The sequence below is a fragment of the Lissotriton helveticus genome, chromosome 9 (assembly GCF_964261635.1).
Source record: "Lissotriton helveticus chromosome 9, aLisHel1.1, whole genome shotgun sequence".
Classification (NCBI taxonomy): Eukaryota; Metazoa; Chordata; class Amphibia; order Caudata; family Salamandridae; genus Lissotriton; species Lissotriton helveticus.
This window is the reverse complement of record NC_136070.1, coordinates 243,399,957-243,423,716: the sequence shown is the minus strand read 5'-3', so window position 1 is coordinate 243,423,716 and position 23,760 is coordinate 243,399,957. Positions and strand designations below refer to the sequence as shown.

The following is a 23,760-nucleotide window of genomic DNA, read 5'->3' as shown; positions in this document are numbered from 1 at the left end:
CAGATACTGGTCAGAAGACGGCCAGTGTGAGTCTGAAGTATGAGGTGAAGATCGGCACCATTTGGCTCTTCTTGGACTGGGAGAATGAAATCAGGGATCAACAGAACACATGGCTGTCAAAAACCTTCTTTATGCCTCTTACATGAAGGTACAGATAGTGACATCTTTAGACTCGCAAAACAATTCACTCAGAGACCCAACACCTGTCTGAAAAGGTTGGATTGGATGATAGGTTCAGTCTACAGATGAACTGGAACTTACAAAGACTACAGGAGGCTTTTGTGGAAGAATCCTCTGCAGAGAACTTGGTGCAGGAGAAAGAGTCTATTCATCCCCCAAAGATGACTCCTACATCTTTAGTAACCAGATAAGAGGGAGAGGAAGATGGAAATAGGTCCTTCATGAGGTGAAGGCCACTCGGGATCCTCCAAAGTGGGGAGTACTCTCGGAGCATCACCCGACCCTCCAAACATGTCAAAATGTCCCTTCATGGTGACCTTAGGATGTCTAAACCCCTCAATGTTCATATGTGGACCTAGACATTAAATGCCTGCCTCCCAAGGTCAAGCACCTTGACGTTGCCTTGGAGTGTTAATGATGAGCTGCTTACCTACAGAGGTAGCAAAAGTAGCATCATGGGAGGAAACCAGGGAGAGATGATCCTGTGAGGTAGAAGTGGCAGCTGCAGAAGACTGTCCAATCCCCCCTTTGGTGCCCAGAGGCGAAGCCCTTCGCTTCCTAAGCAACATTCTCTGGCAAAGTCCACAGTCCTTGATTGAGTGCGAGACCGGAAGATACACCAGGCAGACATCGTGGTTAGCGTACCTCAACACCTTACATGTAAAGGCTGGGTTTTAATCAAAAAGTGCCAGCATAGGGACCAAAAGTGCTGGGAAGTGGAACACAACCAGGAAAGGTCTGGGAAACCAAACACTTTTTCTACTCATAATTGAAAATAGAAAAATATCCTTTTAACTTCAATGACAATCATAACCCTCCAACCCTGCACCTTTACCCACAAAACAATATTAGTCGCCAAAAACAGCTTTAAAAAAAATGGTGTTCAGGATCTTCCCGAGGAACACCAATTGCTTTATTGGCAGGGTTTAGTTTTGAAAGTGTATGCATTGCACCATTCCCCATATGCTTTTTTGCGCTCACTACACTGTTTGGTCCTTTATTTTGGCTAATTGGTTTGTTTTAAAAAAAAAAACAGTAACCGTTGCCTTTTGGCATGTTTCAGTTTACTTGGTTTAACTAAAAAACATCAAAAGAAAAAAGAATGGACTTCCAGGATTTCATACAAACATGGCGTTAGTAAGTAAACCTTTTATGACTATCAGAGCAAATTACATTGTGAATTTGGAGAGGACCAATTAAATACGAACTAAAATGTTTTTCTATTGGTGAACTCGTTAAATGTAGAAAGTGATAAGGTACTCCTTTCAAATGGTTAATGCTTGCTAAAAGGGCATGAAGGTTTGCATATTATCCATCGTACTCTGGTAACTCCTGAGAAAACATTTCTTTCTTTAATACTTGAAGAAAACGCACAGTTGTACCTCTTGGAATGGAAGTAAAATACTTTTGAAAGTGCTAGGATGCTCTTTGTGGTGTTATAGTGCTTTTGAATATCAGGGAATGGGTGCCCTAGCTTAGTGTCTAATGCCACTGAAAAGGGCAATACAAATAAAGTTTAGAAAACAAATCGGGGGATTCAGATGGAAAGTTGCCAATTCTTTGCTCAGGTATGGGCCCAAACAGAGATAAGTCCACCATCTTCAAATGAGACAGAATATAGGTCCACACTTTACCAAAAGGATGGTTATTTAAATGCCATCACATTACTTCAAAGTCATTAATATGCAATTAAAGTGTAATAATAAAGTACCATTTTTATTTCCCAGTTGACATTCCATTGCTTCATGTTGCTGAATCGCCACGTTTTAATTGCATCTCCTGTACTAGCATCCATCCTTATCATCCGGTTATAGGTAATTCCAATCAGTTCTTCTTTCTTGCCTCCTTGGAATCTGTAATACATGGAAATCAGAAAGAAAACTAAATTTCAGCTGGTTACATTATAGTCAGTCTTTCCTTTACTAGGGTAATCGGCAATGACGGTTCCCTCATAAGTTATTCTTCAGGGACCAACAATCTGCATCTTACCCTCCACAGAATTTTCCCTTGAAAGGTTAAAACAGAAAAGAAAATGGCTGTGTGGTGTCCTTGTTCTTCCTGCCTCAGTGTCAGAATGGAATGCCAGCGAACAGTCCTTAAGCTTACATATTTACATTACATTTTTTCGAACATGCATATGCAAGAGGAAGGTGTTGGGAGCAGAGAATAAACACATACAATCTGCACCATTGACGCCTCTTGCTACTCAGTAAGCAACTGATTTTTCAGCCAGTGTTTTCAGCACGAATCCATTCAACAAAGGAAACCATGCAGCAATCAATCGAAAAGGAAAACCCTACATTTGTTAAAAGTTGCTGCACCCAGCATAACAAAGACAGCAATGATTACAGTTACAGGTTAGACAACCCTATAATAGCACATTTTCATATACCTGGAAGTTTCCATATTAAATAGGGTAGAGGCCTTATGTCAAACTTAGTGAACACACCCAAGTTACTCTGATATCTTCCAGGAAAGCCTCGTCTATCCACTGAAACATGAACCTCCAGATTCATATGTTGTGCATGAAATATGCAGCAATGTTGGTCCACTGTTGAGATATATGCAGCAATGTTGTGCCCTACAGGGCTGGGTCTGGGGTGTAGGTGGTTGCAAAGAACAAGTTATTAACCTTCGGTAATGCTCTTTCTGGTGAATACTCTAATAGCAGATTCCTCACTTTGTGAATACCGTTTGGTGCCAGACTGGATCCTAAGAATTTTCTTAGCAATTCCGCTATGTGCCGGTAGGTCGCCAGGTGCGGCTTCACATCAGTTCCATCATTTCCTGGATGATTAGGTGGGGCCCCTACATAGTCGACATGTCTGCGCGCTGACATCAGTTTCTATCTGATATCGGTCTGCTCGGTTGTATGCTGAACCTTCAATAATCAGATTGTGCAAGTGTGAAGATTTCTAGATTTAAATCTTAGTATGGGCTAGATTAGCCCATTCCACAGAACGGGGTGAGGTCGGTGGGAAACCTGCTGTTAGAATATCCACCAGAAAGAGACTTACCAAATGGTAAGTAACGTGTTCTTCTGATTGATTCTTCCAACCTTAAATTTCTCACCTTGTAAATAGATACCAAAGGAGTGCTGCCCCAAGTGGAGTCTGTGGCATGGTTCAGACCAGGAAATTGTATAGCACAGAACAGGCAAAATGCTCCTCCCAAAGGATCTGGCTATCCAAGCAGTAGTGCTTTATGAACATATGGCGAGACACCCAATTTGCACCCTGATAAATGTCCAAGATTGGCACATAGCACCCCAACTTGGTGGTAGCAGCCTTTGGTTTAGTTGAATGAGCATGTAGGCCTTCTTGAGACAGTTTTTGGCCAGTCCATAACGGATCTTGACACAAGAAAATCCAACTGGAGATGGTTCTTCACTGAAAAGCTTTCCCCTTTTTCTCCCCAGAGAACTTTACAAATAGCTGATCGTTCACTGATGTTCTTTGGTACGATCGATGTAAAAGCTTTGGGCTCTTTTGGTCCTGGTCATGAAGTGTTTCTTCCTCTTTAGATGGATGAGGTGAAGCAAAGAAAACCAGCAAGGTGACACTGGCCGATGTGGAAAAGTGCAACAATGTTTGAGAGAAATGCAGTTTTCATCCGGAGGAGTAGATTGTCTTGGAAGAAGGCGGTGTACAGCTGCTAAACAGACAGTGCCTGTAAATCAATCAGGCAACTGGATGATGCAATCACTATGAGGATTGCAAGTGTAAGCCCGTGCAGAAAACAGCTGTGCATTGGTTCAAGCAGGGCACACGAGGAAACTGAACCAAATTAATGTGGCACTGAGGCATCACAAATGGCATTGGTCAAAACATCAGGATTAGCCCTTTCAAAAACAAAGCAACTGGTTATTTGAATAAAGATGGTAGATTGCATAAACTAGGAAGCCTGAAAGGTCTGTTAGATAAGTTTTAACCAATGCCACAGAAAGGCCTTACTGGGCTAACTAAAGACAAAAGAGAATGTCAGACATCTGTGCATGTAAAGGCTGGCTATTTTACGATGAACACCAGACAAAAGTCTATCTTCTCGCATAAACTGTTTCGGAGGAGGTGCAGCTGGCTGCCAAGATGACTTTTACAACTTTGGGAAGTAGATAAAACACTATCAATTGTTGCCCCTCAATTTCCACGCATGGAGGTAGGGGTTGTGCAGGCTCGGATGCAAGACCAAGTCCTGCCGCTGCGACAGAGTCCTCACAAAATGGTAGCTGGTACACAGGACATATGACGTTTTGGGTACCACACTCTCCTCGCCCAGTCTAGAGCAAATATGATGACTTGAGCCTTGTATTTAATTATCTTAAGGGCCCCTTGTTAAGTCACATTTCAAATATTTCTTTGTGCATCAGTGCACAGATCTTGTTCATTTTGCTGCATAAAATGCCCTCCTAAGAACCTCTACCTCTACAAATTTGTAAATGTAAATGTATAGGCATTTATATAGCGCACTACTTACCCGTAGGGTCCCAAGGCGCTTCGACCGCTGCGAAACCCTTCCTGGCTTCCCTGATACCTTAATGGGTATCTCCAGGGTGAGACCAGGCATCCCCGGCGGTCTGGTGGGGCCGTTAGTGAAGATGAGGCAAGCTAATGCCCAGAGTTGCCGAGTGTGAACGCTGATCAGAGTGGGCACCGAGGCGAGAGAATTATCGAGTCCGCTGACCCTGGTCCAGAAACCTGCCGCGCCGGGAATCGAACCCTGGTCCCGGGCCGTCCTCTGCTCTCGGGTCTGCCGCCTCTAACCAGTGAGCCACACTACTTCACAAATATTCTAATGTTAAGTTTCCAGGAGCCATAATATGAGGTTCAGACTGTAAAAAGGATCATGGTGCCATACACTTCCTCCCTGACTCGTATAAACAATTGAATACTGGTAACAATGGAAACTCTAACATATTGTTATCAGTCATCAACATTAGATAGGAGTACTGCATTTATCAAGCTCACTGCCAGACCACTAAGATTAGGGTAGTACTTTCTTTGCATTTATTATCAGAGCGATTGTTGGAAAAGTGTAAGTAAATGTTCCATAGTAATAAAATACTAGACTCATCAGGTTGAGAGTGTGATCACTTGGGTGCAAAGTTTTGGCATTTTGAATTCGCCTATGGTGCAAAGACGTCTAGATCTGATTTTGCCCAAGCCTAAAAGATTGTGTCTATTACTTTCTGATTTCGCTCTAACCCTTGCAATATTCATTCTGGTCTGCTGAACCTGGTTGCCACTAGGATTTATTATTCTGTTAAATGGATTGCAACCATCAAAGGGCCTCTCTGAATGGCCCATATCCAGATGTCTTATTCTAGTCTACCGAGGTCTGTGTCTCCTTACTTGAGTAGACCATTGTTGTCCTTCAAGTCATGTGCTAGACTGACTACGACCAGTAAGAAATGCCTCTAGTGCTAGAAAAATAGTTTTCAGTTCTAGCACATTTACATATTTGACTGTCTCTAGTGTCATGTGTCCCCTGATATTCAGATTCTCTAGTGTCATGTGTCCCCTGATATTCAGATTCTCTATGTAAGTACCCACACCCAGTGTGTGATGAATCTGTGGTTATAATCGCTGTGAACATTGGCTTCTCAACCCAATATAACAATGTGCCCACAATCTGGTTTATGCTTTTCTGACTTTGTCGGAATGAGGCTGCCTTGACCAGCCAGTCATAGTCCATTCAGGGAGAGGCAAGTTTTCTGTAAATAATTAAATGTTAACAATCTGAATCTTGTATTACAGGAGTCCTTAGATGTTTTTCTTAGCATCATCCCCTAAAGTTGTCAGATCTACATTTATTATCACTCGACCTGCCATCCAGCAAATTCATCTAGGTTACACCAAGTTGACACTATCAGGTCTCCATGTATAAGAGACACCCTCCTCATGCCCCAAGGTCATTATTAACTGTTGTACAGGATTCTGTAGGTTTGACTTTACTGCTCGCTCCTCAAACTGTGTACAAACCATCATAAGTGAGAAATGGCCTTTAGGAGTCCCTTAGGTTTGCATTGGGTCCTTAAAAGTAAGCAACTACCCAGATAAGCTTATAGCCATGTTTCCACTTCAGTGTCTCATAAGGTTGACAAATGTCATATCAGGATAGCCTTAGCATGGCATACCAGTGTGTGTCTTCCTCGGATATCGACCCCACTAAGGTCTTGCTATTTCAACTAACCTGGTGGTCCTCCTACATTGGCCCCTAAATCTTAAGAACTGACCCAATACATCCTTAAAAGTGGAGCCTTCCAATTCCATATTGTCACTGTCCAGCCTCTTCTCCAGTGTTGGTATGTTTGTTAGATTCAGACGCTTACATTGTTTTCAGTCAGCAGGCTGAGGTTCTCCAGTAGTTTAAAACAACCTCTATCAAAACTGCTATGTAGTGTATTAGTCTTATTCAAAAGCACCCACGCTTTAGCCAGGGAGGTGAATGGACCAAGCACTCACTGTCCCAGAGGACATCATAGCTCAGATTTTCAAAGCAGAACAGAGAAAGGTTTCAATAGCCGAGCACTTGACCAGGTAGGAGGATGTGTTGTATATGAATCTATGAAAGAAACTAACGCTAGAAGACTAAAGTTAGAAGTAACTTGTTTTTCACCACTGGATCTTTCAGAGTCACAGGCTTGAATTAGAATAGTCACAAGTCAGTAGCACATTAGAAAGCAGATAGTAGGCTTACGTTGTCAATAGATGTTATGCAGAAGCACTCCTGCATATAAGGCTGCCGTTGAGGAAACACCACTGGTTGAGAATGCAGTCAGTTCCTCTCTGAAGTATTGTCGCTTTTTTAACAGATCACAATGGATATGAATAGTCCTTGCTTAAAAAGGGGCTTGTACCTTCCAGGATGACTAAAGGACTGGTCAGTTTGTCATAGCTTTAGTTTATTTCCAAGGGAAAATTTAAGGCACCTGTACACAGCCAAAGAGTGTGGAGGCCTTCCAGCACTGCTAACAGTTCAGGAAAAAGGACCAAAGAACCACTAGTACATTGAGGTGGAAGTCTGAAGGTACTTTGGAGTATGAACTCTGGCTTTTGACAATGAAATCTTTTTTCATTGAGAACCAAAGCAAGGGTTTCGCAGCAGTGCACCAAGTTTACTCTTCGTGAAGAGCTCAATGTGAAGTCACAATTTTCTGAGTGAGGAACTTCAGCTGAGCTTTGTGAATAGGTTTCAATGGTGGTGCCATGAGGCATTCAAGGAGAGTTTTGAGTTCCCAGAGAACTGGCGTCAGTCTCACTGGAGGGAATGTGCAAAAAACACATTCCATAACCTGCTTGATAATATTTTGGGAATAGAAAGGTTGTCCAGAAGAAGAGCGCCTTTTATTAGAATGTGCAGACAGCATGTTTTAGATCACAACAAACATCAGATTATCAGCCTTTTGCTAGAGCAGGCACAAGTAGCTCAACATGATAATTAAAAGGTAGCATCACTGCCAAAAGCCTGCATCTCACAAATAGGTTAAACAAATCAGAGAGGCAAATGGGCATTTTCCTCATTTTTATGTTGTTCCTTCTTTATTACTGCACTTTAGATAACAAAAACCTACACTGTTAGATTGGAGGATGGCACACTGGCAAAGGCCACAGCCTACTTTAAACAGTTGAATTAGTTCAATGATAAACTCACTCACATTCTTCATACAAACACTTACCTTGCCATAAAGTGAGTGATACCAAATTCTGGAAGAGATTGCCATGCCTGAATAAATCTCATCTTGGCTTCTATTAAACTCATCTGGGCAACATTCTGATGGGCTTCCAAGATTCTAGCTGTGATCTAAACAAGAAAAGTGATACTGGCTTTTAGAAAGACTAAAGTTTAAATGAGGACAAAGCATGCTTCATAATTTTAACTAGTTGCTGCTTTTAAACAAAGAAAAGTACTTTCTACCTTAGAAATAATTTAAAGCCACACTCACTGATTACACTAAACATCCCAAAATGTTTTTATTTGTGCTACTGCACAAAACAGTTACATTAGCAGTTACTAAAGTTCTCCAACATTGGTATCTTGCATAAATGCACATGCTTTAATTACTGCCATTCAACTGCCTCCTTGCTAAATACTACATTATATTCATTTTTCATTGGGTCTCATTTAGCTTACATTTGGAAATAGCTAAACATAACAAATAACTGGAGATTTTGGGTTAGTATTTCTACTTTAATTTGGTCTTTGTACGGTTGGACAATGAAGTGTATTGAACTCCAAACTGATGAGTATTCATTATAAATGATAAAATTCCTTCACCCAAAATTGAAACTAGCAAAGGCCCCAGCAACTTAAACCAATATAAGTTTTAGAGTGCTTCGACTGTGCCCTGTTTGAGTGACTACTGGGTTTTGGTAACTGGTGTCCTACTAGGACACAATTCCAGATAATTTAAAGAAACAGTTGTTTCAAATGTCTTGAATAGGGACATATGTTGTTGTGGGTCAGCACCCACGACAGCACCACCGGCTTGTACTGGCCACAGAGCAGTGCTAGAGGAGCTAGCTTAAAAAGCAAGTGTGGGTTGTATTTATGTGGCAAAACGGACTGGTTTTGCAGCCTAGGTTGACTATGTTTTGCTATCAGCCGTACCACTACGGAAACAGTCACCAACATTGTGCAGAGATGCTAAATACCAACATTCCAAACCTGTATAACAATATTTGAATTTTTTAAAACTTTTTTTTTATACTTTGCCCCAAATTGTTTCAAGTTAGAACAGTGCATTATACCTTGTAGACTACTTTAGGGGCCATTGCAAGTTCTCCACATATTCTAAGACACTAGTCAGAGTAGAACATAATCAGTCTAAGCATCTGCTAAATCTGTGTCCTGATGATTCAGTTGAAGGCAACAAACCCAAGAAAGCATTGCAAATCCACACCTTCCATATCATCTTACAGTTAATGAAAATGTATTTATTGGTAATATTTTTGAAGGTTATCTTCCCACATTTTCCTCATCCTAATACTATACTTCAGGTGCCCGACCAACCAGAATCATTTCCCCCAACAATAGCTCTCCAGCTTTGCCAGGTGGTGCCATGTTGCCTCAACCACAACTTCATCCACTCCAGATGTGAATGCAGCGGATTTCACAGGGCACTAACTAGTACACTGACGTCCATTCCTGGTGCTTTTTCAGTACCTAAAAAAGGCATCCAGAGAGGAACCAAAAGAGCACCAACAGCAACAAATAAATCATGAGTGGTTACATACCTTGAGATCTTATTAATCACAGGTCAAACTCATACGGAAGAGGGATGCCAGTGAGAAAACTGCATAAATTAATGCATGAACCAGACATTTTACCACTGAAGGTCAGTAACTATTTTCTGACAGATACATCTTCCTACAGATTTCTCACCTAATGAACGAGGTCATAAAGCAATACCCTCTGATATTGGACTAAAAAGAGCTTGTCAACCAAGGAAATCAGCAGTCATCTACCAGGAAACATCTGGTGAGAGATGTGGAAGTACGTCTGTGGGCAAAAATGCAATATGGAGAGTCTTTCTTGGCTAAGGTGTAGCACATCTTAATAGAAAAGATTACCTCAAAGTGAAATGGTGCATTTGGTCACCACCTGAGAATCCCACAAAGACCTCATCATTCACTCTTGGGTAGAGAGTGAATGTTTTAATAAGGTACTGCATATGGCTGAGGTGCAGTCTATGCAGCTGCCCCTTCTTGATGGGAGCTAGAAATAGGAAGTAAAAAAATGGAGTGAAGACAGGCTCTGTAATCTTACCCCAAAAATCTGTATAGGCAGAGGCATGCATCAGGTGTGTCCAGTATCCCCTTTAGTCTTCGAGTTGATCATGGAACTTGACACAAATAGTGAGATGCTTGGGAGACATGTACTCCGTTATAATTCACAGTGTGCTACATCATTGTACTCTAATAACTTGGCTGTTGTATGTTCAAGATGGGGGAGGGGTGGATCAGGGGCTTACCCTTATGACTGATTAACCGCGTGCGGGCGGAATTCCGCTCGTACGCTGAGATTTTTAAAAGCGCACTTAACGTGACGAGCTGGGCTCGTCATCAGCGTGCGAGGAGACTACCTCAGGACGAGCCCAGCTCGTCATCAGCGTGGAAGGGGTTAAATCACTGAGGGGATTTCTCTGGTTGGAGGTTAGACAGGAGAAAATCCTTCACCTTCCCAATGTGATCACATTGTAGAATATTATGTGTTGGCTTCAGACCTGAATACGTGAGCAGACATTTAGATACTTGGGAGTACAGGTACAACACTGAAAAACATATCAAATGAAAACATAGGCAGGACCGTACCAGCCCTTACAGGATGAGAGGAGTTTGAGAGCCCTGGCCCTGTTACTTATCCCAAAAAAGGCATGCAAAAATTGTGATATTGCCTTGCCTGTTGTCTTTTTTGTATAAATGTACAAGCTAAATTACCTAAAACTAGCCAGAGGACTAGATCGTATTTTACTGCACTGCTCTGAAACAATAATAGAAACTAGGTGGCTCTTTGGAAACTGATTGACTGAGGAGGGTGGTCTAGGAGTGCCAGCCTATGAGCTGTACCATGTAAAACAACCCTGTCCTGTTGCGGCAATAGCAAGTCCTACAACGGGGTAGACCGAGCAGAAGGCAAATGCTCAGCAGCTTTCAGTACAACACTCTATGAGCCCGGTCTTGGGCTATCAGGATGATACGAGCATAACCTCTCTGTACCTTCATAACTTGGGAAAGAAGTAGCAGAGTTGGGAAGCAGTAGAGGAGATCAGAATCCCAATGGGGAAGAAAAGTGCCTCTCAGGGAGCCATGAGGTGGAAACTCTTAAGCACAAAACGCTCAAGAGTGCGCATTTGGCAGCAGCCAAAAAGCAACCAACAAAGGGCGCCTCTTGTGGTTGGCTAGATGGTGCAGCTGAGCTCATCCGCCCTGGCATTCAGGGATTTTTTCAGCCAGATGATTGACAGTCCACAAGATCCTCTGAGATGCAATCATCTCCAACATTTCAGCACCAGGGACCATACACCACTTTTCTTGTTGCTGTGCCACATGGCTGTAATGTCGGTCAGAACTTGCACTGAGCTGCCCTTGATGAAAGGCAGAAAGGCCTTGAGATCCTGCCAAAAGAATGAAGGCGGATGTAATGCCTCTGCTCCAATGGAGACCAGAGGCCTCTGATGCCCACTTTGTCCAGGTGGCCTCCACAGACCACAGTCAATGCATCCCTTACCTCTGTAAGCGCTGGTTGGGACAAAGAGTATGGCCTGATGTATGTTAAGTTGGTGTTCAATATCCACCACAGAAGGTTCTGGGCCGCCTCATCTGAAACGCAGATATGGTCCTTCAGGCACCCCCTGTAACAGCCCATAGAAGGCAGCGGTTCCAACTGTCAGCCTACACAGGCAAATGTATTAGGCAGTAGAAGGATATGGGAGGCTAGAAGACCAAGGTGGAGGTTGGAGTTAGCATGCCCAAGGAGAGAGCTGCAATACTGCTAAATTAGAATTGCCTTGTACTCAAATTGCCTGTATCCATCAGAGGCGATATAAGTGAAGGATGTCTTATGTCCCCAGTGAAGCCTCTGTTGCACATACAAGTGTGCAGAAGAATAACCACAATATTAACCATAGAATGGTTAATAAGGTCTGTGGTGTCTATGCCAGCCCACAAGATGCACTTTGCTGCATCGTGCCTGTTCAGGACTATCTGGGCAATACCATTTCGAAACTCATCTGGGAGCCACGCATGATTTTGCTCACCAGGTACCAGAGGGGATAGGGGTATCTATAGGTGTATTTGCCATGTAGACACACCACATTCAAAGAGTAAAGCTAAAATGGGAGAGAACACTATTGCCAAGTGCTTTAATGTGTTTAGATTCTCTATTGGGGGGCACTTGGAAAAGCATTTGGATTTACTTTGCTTGTCAAAGTACAAGGGTTTCCAGTTAAGAGTGTTCAGTCAAAAAGCGGAGTAACGCGGAGCCAGACTGTGGTGCCTAGCTATGGGCACCTTACCAGCAGTGCAGAGCAGGACTATGTCCACGCTGAAGCCAGACTGCCTGTCAGGGCTTCACTGACAGGACAGTAATGATTCTGAAGTTGAGGGACAGGTTGCAAGTTTTGAGGTAAATTATCCTTGGTTTTTACAGTAGGCAGCTGTTATTCCAAAACCTTCACTGCTGTGCATAACAATAAAGAGGCGTTTTCACTGGTGGGGGGCCCAAATGGGTTGTTGAATTCCATTGCTTGAAATATAATCAAGAGCTCATGCATTATGGAGGTCAAGATAATGTCCAACATCAGCACAGTGAAGGGGCAAACCAACAGCCCTTCTCTCAAAAATCCCCACAATGTGGGACAATCATGAATTTCCTGTATATTCAATCTGAACCGAACAAGTCTTCTGAATCACTGAAGGTACTAGCACTGAGGCAGAGGAACTGCTGGAAGAACCTACCAAAACCACTGGCTGTGCCTTAGTCATCTCATAATGAGACACTGGCAGAGAACTGGCTAAACTATGCACTAGATCAGACACCAGAGTCTAAGGCTGGGTGGGCCTGATTCACTGCTGTGCATAACAATAAAGAGGCGTTTTCACTGGTGGGGGGCCCAAATGGGTTGTTGAATTCCATTGCTTGAAATATAATCAAGAGCTCATGCATTATGGAGGTCAAGATAATGTCCAACATCAGCACAGTGAAGGGGCAAACCAACAGCCCTTCTCTCAAAAATCCCCACAATGTGGGACAATCATGAATTTCCTGTATATTCAATCTGAACCGAACAAGTCTTCTGAATCACTGAAGGTACTAGCACTGAGGCAGAGGAACTGCTGGAAGAACCTACCAAAACCACTGGCTGTGCCTTAGTCATCTCATAATGAGACACTGGCAGAGAACTGGCTAAACTATGCACTAGATCAGACACCAGAGTCTAAGGCTGGGTGGGCCTGACCAGGGCCAAATTGGCATTTGGCTGGGAGTGGAGGCACAACCCGAAGCTGGAGGGCTTAATTGGAGTCAGCCGGTGCTGGCAAAAAAGCCACTTGCAGAAGTTTGACTGAAAGTTATCCAGTAGGACCCCAAGAGAGCAAAAAAAGCTACAGTTTTGCCCCCTTGAAGGCCTCTACCTGCTGTGGAGTCATACATGGCCTGGGAAACTCAGGGCACAAAATGTCCAACTGCATAATTGGGTCGGAATCATGAAATTGATAGTCTGGGCCTTTGAGTGCCCACTGTGCAAGCATTCCCTGAAGGGGGGGGACTGTGTTGCCAGAGAGTGGGATGGATTGGTGGGACAGGAGCGTAGAGGGCTACTTTCCTGGACCTAAGTTTGCACTGAGACTTGTCCTTGAACTTCAAATTACCAGATGACAAGTACCTCAATAGGGACCAGCACGTAATATGAAAAGCAACTGGGCCTGCTTCTTCTGGTTCGCGCCGTAAAGTTTTCGGCTCCTGCTCTTTGATGGTCCTCACATGAATCAGGAAGCATGTGCTCCATGATTTCAAATATTAATTGAAGATGACACTCCTTTCTGTAGGCATGGCCAGGCCTGCAGTGTGAGGGAGACATCCCTAGCACACGGTCAGTAAAATAATTTTGAAGGTTTATAAAACTCTTATAAAAGTTCAGGAGCAATGCTCCAGATCCATGTTGTGGCATGGGAAGTAGCTAACGGGCAGCACTCAGGGTTGCTATACAGCTCCACTAACACTTCTGGAACATGAGCAAGGTCGCCACAGAGCCCAATGGCCCATCTATCCACACATTGCACTGATAGGCGAACAGTTTCCAGATCCAGTGCGACACCTGGTGGAATTCAAAGGATGAGTAATCTGTAGTTCAAGTATCTATAAGAAAAGTCTACTTGTCAGGACTAAAGAGTAACGATGGAAGTGGTCTTCTGCTGACTGCAGTTAGATACTTTTGGATGTGGTGGTTCAAGAAGCCCACTCCTTTAACAGTGTAACATTATAATAGATAAGTTACTAAAACTGAATGAAGGGATCTGCATAAGGATGTTAATGGTGTGGAACGAAGCAGATAGAACCATCTGACATGTCCACTCTCATTCAGGTCATCCAGAGTATTTAAGATGTGCCTTAAAGCTACAACATACCTGCGAGTTATTTTCTTAACTATGACAGAGTGGTAGGTCATTACATACGATGGGACAAAACCAGCAACAATCCTTGCATTTCAGACAATGATGTGGTTCGAAGTATTGTTTTAAAGTGTGTACTAATCATAATTTACATTTGTCAGCATGACTTCATTTCACATTGCCTTTTAATAATACAGAAATTCTCCAATACATTAATTAAAAATGGTCCCAATAGTTCTATTGTAAATATATTTGTGGTTTTGCGGTTTACAAGGAAAATTTTACTTAACTGTAACCAGCTGTTGGCGGCTTCACATGCTATGTACTATTCTGCAATTTAGTGTTGAATTAGGAATATTACAACTTGTTTGCTCCAAAATGTACCTTTTTTTCTGGAAGAATTTGTGATCCCGCTAATCCCGCTGCCAGAACCCATAAGGCATCGGCACACAGACAACCTTAAATAGCTTTATTTGTATTTTGTTGTATTTGCTTGCGCATGTTCAGTTTAGTAAAGCCAGCTATCACCACTCCTCTACATTCAGAGGATATGGGTGGCACATGTGAATGTACAACATGCATACACCTTGGGAGAGGCACATGCTACTTACCAGTATGCATCTGTTCTTGGCATGTAGAGCTGCAGAGTTGCACACTGTGCATTAGATTGCCACCTTGTGTTGGGCTCGGATGATTGTACTTTGTTATTGTCCTGGAAAAGTCTTTGGAAGTCACGTGATAGGCGACTCCTTCTGTGTACCATAGTGCGCATGGGCATCAGCTCCATCTTCAGATTGTTTTTTCCCCAGTAAGGGAAATGATGGGGAGTTTTGTGAGAAACAGAAAAGATGCCTATGTATGCTGCATCTAAATAAGAAACTGGAACAGATAGAGGTAGCTGGAGAGGCGTGTGCAACTCTGCAGCTCTACATGCCAAGAACAGATGCATACTGGTAAGTAGCATTTTCGGTTCGAGGCATATGAGCTGCAGATTACACACTGTGCTTAGATTGTATAGCAGTACTCCACCTTAGCGGCAACCACCAGTATCTGTTGCAGCTGTTTGAAATAATGTTTTGAGTACAGCCTAGCCCCACACTAGCTTGTTGCTTTGCTTACACATCTACACAATGTTTTGTGAAAGTATGTGGTGTAGACCATGTAGCTGCTTTGCAGATGTCATCTAAGGGAATGTTCCCTAAGAAAGCCATTGAAGCCCCTAATTTCCTTGTAGAGTGGGCTTTAGGTGTAATAGTTAAGGTACGTTTTGCTTTTTGATAGCAAGTTTGAATGCATTTTACAATCCACCTTGCAATTCCAGATTTTGATATAGGATTGCCTTTATGTGGTGGAGAGGATACAAAAAGTTGTTTGTTTTACGAAATGCTTTGGTTCTTTCAATATAGTACAGGAGTGCTCTTTTGACATCTAGAGTGTGAAGAGCTCTTTCTGCAACTGTTTGTGGTTGCAAGAGGAATACTGGCAACTCTATGGATTGGTTGAGATGAAAAGGCGAAATGACTTTGGGTAGGAATTTTGGGTTTGTCATAAGAACCACTTTATTAAGATGTATTTGTAAAAATGGTTCTTGAATAGTAAGGGCTTGGAGTTTGCTAACTCTTAAGAGAAGTGATGGCTACTAAGAAAGTGACTTCCCAAGTAAGGAATTGTAGTTCACATTTGTGCATAGGTTTGAACGGAGGACCCAGGAGTCTTATGAGAACAATATTTAAGTTCCACACTGGTGAGGGTCGTACTCTGGGTGGAATAATTCTTTTGAGTCCTTCCAGGAAGGCTTTGATGGCAGGTACTCTAAATAATGACAAGAGTGGTCTATTTTTTAAGTAAGCTGCTATAGCAGCAAGGTGTACCCTAATAGCTGTGTATGCTAGGTTAGACCTTTGTAGATGTAGTAGGTAACATATGATGTTTTGAATGGACACATTTAGGGGATTGATATTATTACAATAAATATCAAATATTTTCCACTTGGCTGCATAGCAAGCTCTAGCCTCTTTGACGATATTCATGCAGTCAGGAAGAAGGTTAAGGTAAAAAAAAACTAAGATTTCAGGAGCCAGATCGCAAGGTTGAGTTGTGCTGGATCTGGATGTCGGATCTCTCCATGGTTCTGGGTAAAGAGGTGTAGAGAGAGGTGTAGCTTTTGGTGGGGGACTACTGAGAGTTCCAGTAACGTTGTGTACCACGGTTGTCTGGCCCATGTTGGAGCAACTAGGATTAGTATCAATGAGTGTTGCTGTAGTTTGCGAACCACTAGTGGAATGAGTGGGAGAGGTGGAAAAGCGAACGCAAATCTACCCGACCAATCATCCATATGGCATTGCCTTTGGACAATGGGTGTGGATATCTGGCGGCAAAGTTTGGGCATTTTGAGTGTTTGTGGGTTGCGAAGAGATCTATCTTTGGGAGCCCCCACATCTGAAAGAATGGTTGAAGAACTTGCTGATGCAGTTCCCATTCGTGAGTTTGTTGCATTTGACGCCTCAGTAGGTCTGCTATGCAGTTTGACTCCTGGAACGTGTTGGGCTAGGAGAAAATTGTTTTGAGGAATGGCCCATCTCCATATGCTTTGTGCTAGGAGGGAGAGATGGAGAGTGTGTGTCCCTCCTTGCTTTGGTATGTAGTATACTGCTGTCATATTGTCGGTGCGGACTAGGACAGTCTTGTTTAGAATGATTTTAATGCTAGGAATATGGCTAGCAATTCCAGATGGTTGATGTGTAGCAACCTTTGTTGGGGTGTCCATGTGCCCTGTATGGTATGATGCAATAGATTAGCTTCCCAGCCGGAGAGCGATGTGTCTGCTGTCAGCACTATCTGTGGAACTGGCTTGATGAACGGTTGCCCTTTGGAAAGGTTTTTGGTGTTCCACCATTGCAGAGAGCGATGGGTGCGACCGTCCACCTACACCAGGTCTGTTAACTGACCTTGTTCCTGGTTCCACTGACGTGCTAGACATTCCTGTAGGGGGCGCATCTGGAGTCTTGCATGAGGGACTATGAAAATGCAAGATGCCATAATTCCTATAAGCTGCATGAACACTCGAGCTGGGAAGGTGATGAGGTTGAAACTTTGTGAGAAGGCTTTGTATGCTTGATATCCTTGCTGGATTGGGCTATGCAAGTGCCTTTAAGGTATTTAACGTTGCCCCTAGGTATTGCTGTATGTGGGACGGTTGCAGATGAGACTTTGGCTGGTTCATGATAAAGCCCAAGTTGTGAAGAAGTTGAATTGTAGCGCGAGTGTTTTGTACGCATTGGTTGTATGACTTGGCTTTTATGAGCCAGTCGTCTAAGTAAGGGTACACATGAATGTGTTGTCTCCTTAGGTGAGCTGCAACTACTGCTAGACATTCGTTGAAAATTCTGGGTGCTGGGGTTACTCCGAATGAGAGTACCTTGAACTGGTATTGCGGACTGTCCACTACAAACCTGAGATATTTCCTGTAAGATGTGGGAATGGGAATATGAAAGTAGGTGTCCTTGAGATCTAGAGTAGCAAGGAAATCGCTTTGTGCCAGTAGAGGGAGAACCGGTTAAAGCGTGACCATGTGAAAGTGGTCTGATTGTTGTATAGGTTTAGGGTTCTGAGGTCTAGGATAGGTCTTAGAGAGCCGCCCTTTTTTGGAATGAGGAAAGGGGAGTACAGCCCTGTGTTTTGTTGATGCAGTGGTACTGGCTCTATTGCATGTTTTAGCAGAAGGGAGATGACTTCTTGTTTGAGCAGGGATAAACGGTCTGGTGACATTTGACCCTGGGTGGTATGTTTGGGAGAATAGAGATGAGTTCTAGACAGTAGCCTGACTGAACGATTTGTCTCACCCACCTGTCTGTGATGTTGTTCCAGACAGGAAGGAACTGTTGTATTCTGCCCTGTTGGAAATGGGATCCCCGGCTGGCCAGGGCTTTCGCCAAAGTCAGTCAGAGACCACCACTCCCAAGTCAGGGCAAGGGAGTTACACGCCAAGATAACCCCTGCTCACCCTCTAGGTAACGTGGCGCGAGCAACAAGGCTAAACTTGGAGGCGATGTAAGTTAAGTATTTGCGCACGCACCCCAGCAACAACACCCAAAGGCCCACCACAAAGGAAACTCCACACAAGGTTATATAAAAATAGCCTTTGTATTACACCAAAACACATTAGATAAAACACACTTTACAATGTGCCAGAGGCACGGGCAGAATTTACAAGGGATTATTTACAAGACAGGGCCACCTGGACCACTGTCAGGAATAGCACTTTCTGAACGTAGAATACAATACTTGTAGGCCTAGAACTTAGAACATAGAGCCTATCAGACAGTACCTTCCGTCCTGGTTGCACGGGATAATGCGAGTGATCTCCTCAGTAAACTTGAGCGGGCGGCCCAGCGAAGCGGCGCGGCTCAGGGGAGAGCGGCGCGGCTCGAGGCTTGGACGGGCGGCCGGCAAGGTACAAGCGTTTCTCTGGGGCGACCAATGTGTGCGGCTCAGAAGAGGAGGGGGAGGCAGGATGCGGGCGGCCCAGCGAAGCGGCGCGGCTCAGGGGAGAGCGGCGCAGCTCGAGGCTTGGACGGGCTGCCGGCACGAGCTGCCGAGGGGAACGAGCGAGGCACACTTCAGCGAGGCCCCAGGGGCCCAGGGAGATCAGACAAGTCCCAGCAATTTGGCAAGGAAGGCACCATAGAGTCCACTGGTCCTGGGACTCTGGTCAGGGGGCAAGCTCAGTATCAAGCCCTTGGGATCACTTATAACAGAAGATCACTGTAATACAAAATAGGACATAAAGCACACAACCAGTACCCACTGGTAACTGGTAAGTACCCCCTACGCAATCCTAACCACCCTAGGAACAGGTCACGCAGGGAACCAGGACCTTACTAGCACCACCTGCACTAGCAAGAACCACCACCTCAGTATCACAATACAAGTAGGGGCATAGACCTGGGGACAAAACACATGATGCAGAACCTACATTCAGCGGTGTAAGAAACACATGACGCATCAACACACGTTCAGCGGTGTAAGGAACAAGGCACATGATGCATCAACAACACCTTCAGCGGTGCAGCAAAGAGCACTTTGCAGAAATCACATTAACTTAGATCAAAGTCCAGGGTCCAGGTTGCGCCACTTGCGCCAGAACCTAAACGTAGCAGCTGCCCACTACTTGCTGGGCAGCTGAGGGACAGGACAGGGGGGCCTAAACGCTGCAGCTGGCACTAAGTGCTGCGCAGCTGGGGAAAGGCCAGGGATGAAGGAGTGCGCCTCACTCCTAAAGTCCAGAACATGTCCCTAGAAGCAAAATACCTAAACGGTGCAGCTGCCCACTACTTGCTGGGCAGCTGGGGAACAACTCTCGCCTGGGGCTCTCACTAGCCCCCCAGGAACACTGCGCCCAAAACGTTGGAGCCCTTCACAGGCTGTGAATCCATAATGGGTGCACAGGAGCACTCTGGCTCCTTAAAGAAATACATGTCCCCCTCTTTGGAGCCACAGGGCTCTGGGAATCAGCTCTGCCCCTAGGAAGAGCTGTGCGGGGAAGCATGGGCCCATCAGAACCACTGCGCCCCCTTGAGCCATCTAGGCTCTGCAAATACGGGGGGGGCGCCTCTGGAGCCATCCTGCTCCTCAAGCCAACAAATGCCCCCATCGTTGAGCAGCCCCACTGTCAAGCGGGGGCTGCATAATAACACAGGGCCTCCAGCGCGGGGGGCCTTCGGTAGGTGCTCTCTCCTCCCCCGCCCTCCGCCCAGGCAGCTCTACTCACCGGCTGCTTCACGGGGCGAGGGGTGGTGCACCACGCTTCTCCCGGTCCCCCATCTCGGGACCGGGACTTCGGGAGGCGGGGCTCTCGTGGCTCCGGGCGGACACCTCGGCCGGGGCTCCCTCCATTCCATGGGAGCCCCGCAACACCGGCGCTGCACTTTCCTGGCTGCCCCGGGGCTCTCTCCACATCATGGGAGCCCCGGCGGCAGCTTCCGCCTGCCTCTCTCCTGCCCCCGGCCTGCCTGACTTCCAGGTCGCGGCTGCGGGGGCGGGACTTCCGGCCGGGCCGCTCTGCCATTGGGCGGCTGGCCAACCACTTCCGGGTCATCGCGGGCAGCGCGGCGGCCCGTTTTCAGACCTGCAGAGGTTGGAGGGCAATTCACCGAGGGGTGGGCTCCCTCGAGTGGAAGGATCACGGGGATGAGCTCCCCTTCTCTGGGCAATGCCGGGTGGCACCGGCTGTGGATCGCGGGGGTCGGCAAAAACAGCGGAGTGGGCTCCCGCGCCGATCCTCACGCAAAATGCGTGCAAACAAACGCCGGGTGGGCACCGGCCTCGGAAAAACAAAGCGCTCTCAGCGCTAGCAGGACACAAAGCGCTCCAATGCGCCAGGACAGCACACAAGCGCTTCCAGGCGCCAGAAGCCACCAGTCAAGCGCTCCCAGCGCCACCAGACAGGACAAAGGGCCTCCAGGCGCCTCAGGGGAACACAAGTCCAGCAAAAGTCCAAGCACAGCGCTAGAGGGGAATAAACAGCGCTCCCAAGCGCTATAAGGGACCAAAGTCCAGCAAAGCTCTTCAGGAGTCCAGGGGCAAGCCTTCCCCCTGGGCCCAGCAGCACGCCCCTGGTAGATTCAAGCAGCAAACAAGAACATTTTTCAAGAGGTCACAGCCTCTTTTTATACACCTTTTCCCTTTGTCTTTAGGTGCAGGGTGGGGGCAGAACCAGTCGCAGCTGGTTCTTGAGTACTCTGTTTACCTCAACCACCCTCTCTATTCACTGGCAGGGCTTGGGTCATTAGACGCACCACAGGGGGGCGGAGCCAGCATTGTCAGGGGAAAACCCAGCCTCATTCAGGACACAGGTACACTCCTCCCACACATCACTCATGCTAATCTCCCACTCACCACCGGGCAGACCCAGCCAGACTTCCTGGAGCCTGGCATGCCAGCCAGCTCCAGCCAATCACGCTCCAGTACCCTCACTGCACACACACAGCCCTGTCTAGAAGTGGCCCTTCCCTACTAGACACATACAAGCCGGGCATACCGTTGCGCAGCATTCATTCCCACGAGTTCACACATACCAAACTCGAGCCTGCACTCCCCACGCATCAGGAACTACCTGGGACACATACATTCCCCATGCATTCCTATGGGAGGGCAGGCCTATCTCACCCACGCACTCAAGGAGCGCACGCACTTTACACTGCGCCACAGTGTCCAAGTGCGCAAAGACCAGAAATCACTACACTTCAAGGCAAAAAGTTCAGGGGTGAACCTGCCACAAGGCCCAAGTCCAACATGCCCCCGACAGGACCGGAATGTTCCAAGGGGAGTGGAGGAAAGTCATTGTGGAGGCAGACCTGGTGTTATTGGTTTAGCCTCTTCCCTTATTGTTATTGTCTCTATAACCACCTCTTTGGTATACCTTGGTAAAGGTAGATTGGGTGGGAGCTTTGTAAGAAGTGGTTGGGTTGTCAGAGGAATAGCCTCTGGAGGTGCCTCTATAGAATGAGCGACGAAATGAACGTCTGGGATCTTGCGATTGCAAGGCTTCCATTGATTTGGCTGTGTCTGTCTTTCTTCATTTTTTTCTAATGAAGAATCGACACTTGGTCCAAGCAAGTTCTTGGTCGAATGGCGGATTTAAAATTGTATTTTGCACTTCTGGTTTGAACCCAGAAATGCATAGCCTCACATGCCTACGTAGGAGTACACTGGTATTAACTGCTCTAGAGGCTGTATCAGCTACATCTAGGGTACAACGAATGGAGGTATTAGTGATTATTTTACCCTCCTGTATAAGGTCAGTGGCCTTGCTTTTTTATTTCTCTGAAAGATGTTGTAATAGGGACTCTAGTTCATCATAGTGTGCCCTATCATACCTAGCTAACAAAGCTTGAGTATTAGCAATACGCCAGATGTTAGCTGCTTGTGACGCTGTTGTTTTGCCTGAGGCGTCTAAGAGCTTAGAATCTTTATCAGGGGGTGGAGCATCACCTGATGTTTGAGAATTGGCCCTTTTTCTGACATTTGACACTACTAGGGAGTCTAATGGGACGGAGCCTTTAATATAGGCTGGGTCTCCAGGGCGGCTTTGTATTTTTTGTCGATCCTGGGGTTAATAACTCTCGCCCGCACAGGATCTTTAAATACATCTGGTGCATGCTTAATTACCCCTTTAAGCATTGGCAGAATGGAAGTGGACCTTTGTGAGATGTCATAAGTGTCCATAAGGAAATCCTCTTCTACAGGATCTATGTGCAGGCTAATCCCATGGTATTGAGCAGCCCTGTGAAGTAACTGGTTGAAGCCTGATATATCCTCTGTAGGTGAAGGCCTAGAGGGGTATATTTCCTCCTGTGGAATATTAGACACATTTGGTGTGTTATATTCATGGGACTAAGCTCTTCAGGTGTAGGCAGTTCCTTCTGTACCGATTTTCCGTGACATTTTTATGTTTCACCGGCTCTGTGGATGGTTTTGGAGCAGTTTGTTGTTTTGGAACAGAGGGTTTTTTTGGCTCCGGAGGACATGGATCCGAAGTCTTCGGTATAGGCTTTTTACTCGGCTCCGGGTGTTTTTTCGGAGTCGATGTGCCTTGCGGTTTAGGTACCGAAGGTTTTGATGGATTGGTGCCAGTGGGCTTCGGCGCAGAGTGCTTAGATGTAGAAGCATCGACTGGCACCGAGGATGGCTTCTTTTTAGGTGTTGGTTCGGTACCGAAAACAGGCGGGCTCGAGCCCGTGCTGCCTGAAGGCCTAATTGGCTTCTTTGCCGAGCTCAAAGGCGAGGCATTGGAAGCAGTATCTCGGTGTGCACATGAGTCCGAAGGAGAAGGTGTGACCGAAGCCTTTTTTGGAGTGGTACGGAGGGGGGGGGGGGTCGATGTTCTTACTTACGAACCGCTGCGCCGGAGTGATTTCTTCGACATCGAATTCCTATGCTTCGGATTCACTTTCGAGGACGACGCCTTCTTGTTTCAGTACATCGACGCCCTCTTAGAAGATGTTGTCGGGATTGGAGCCGAAGGGCCATTTTTCTTCAAGCTCGACGATCCCGGATGGTTTTCTTGGAGCGGAAAGAGGCGCAAGCTTCACAGTCTCTGGCCTCGTGCTCCAGTGAAAGGCAGAGGTTGCACACCTCATGCAGATCGGTGTGGGGAAACTTCGACCCACATTGAGGACACTTCTTGAACGGCGTCCTTTCCATGAGCCAGATACCGAGGCTCAGGTAGGCCCGAAGGCCTTAGTCGACGACTGGAATCGAGGACTTCGAATCCGTTGAGATGTGCGTCGAGTGTGATCGCAATCGAAACAATAACGTCGAAAGGGTGAAGGATTGCGCGTCAAAAACGAATCAGTAATGATTCCGAACTGGAGCGCTAGGAATACATCCAAACCCAATGGCGGAAAAAAACAATCTGAAGATGGAGCAGATGCCCATGCGCACTATGGTCCACAGGAGGAGTCACCTATCT

At 45.7% G+C, this 23,760-nt stretch overlaps 1 protein-coding gene across 2 annotated transcripts in view; it reads right to left on the bottom strand.

Moving 5' to 3' along the window:
• The window catches only part of FERMT2 (FERM domain containing kindlin 2), a 612,725-nt gene that overhangs the window by 28,627 nt on the left and 560,338 nt on the right, over positions 1-23,760 (bottom strand). For both annotated transcript variants that reach the window (XM_078659827.1, XM_078659826.1), the window contains 2 exons: positions 7,856-7,980; positions 1,892-2,033 (listed from right to left, as the gene is read on the bottom strand). In XM_078659827.1, coding sequence (XP_078515953.1) covers positions 1,892-2,033; positions 7,856-7,980 — 267 coding nt within the window. The remainder of the gene's footprint in view (positions 1-1,891; positions 2,034-7,855; positions 7,981-23,760) is intronic.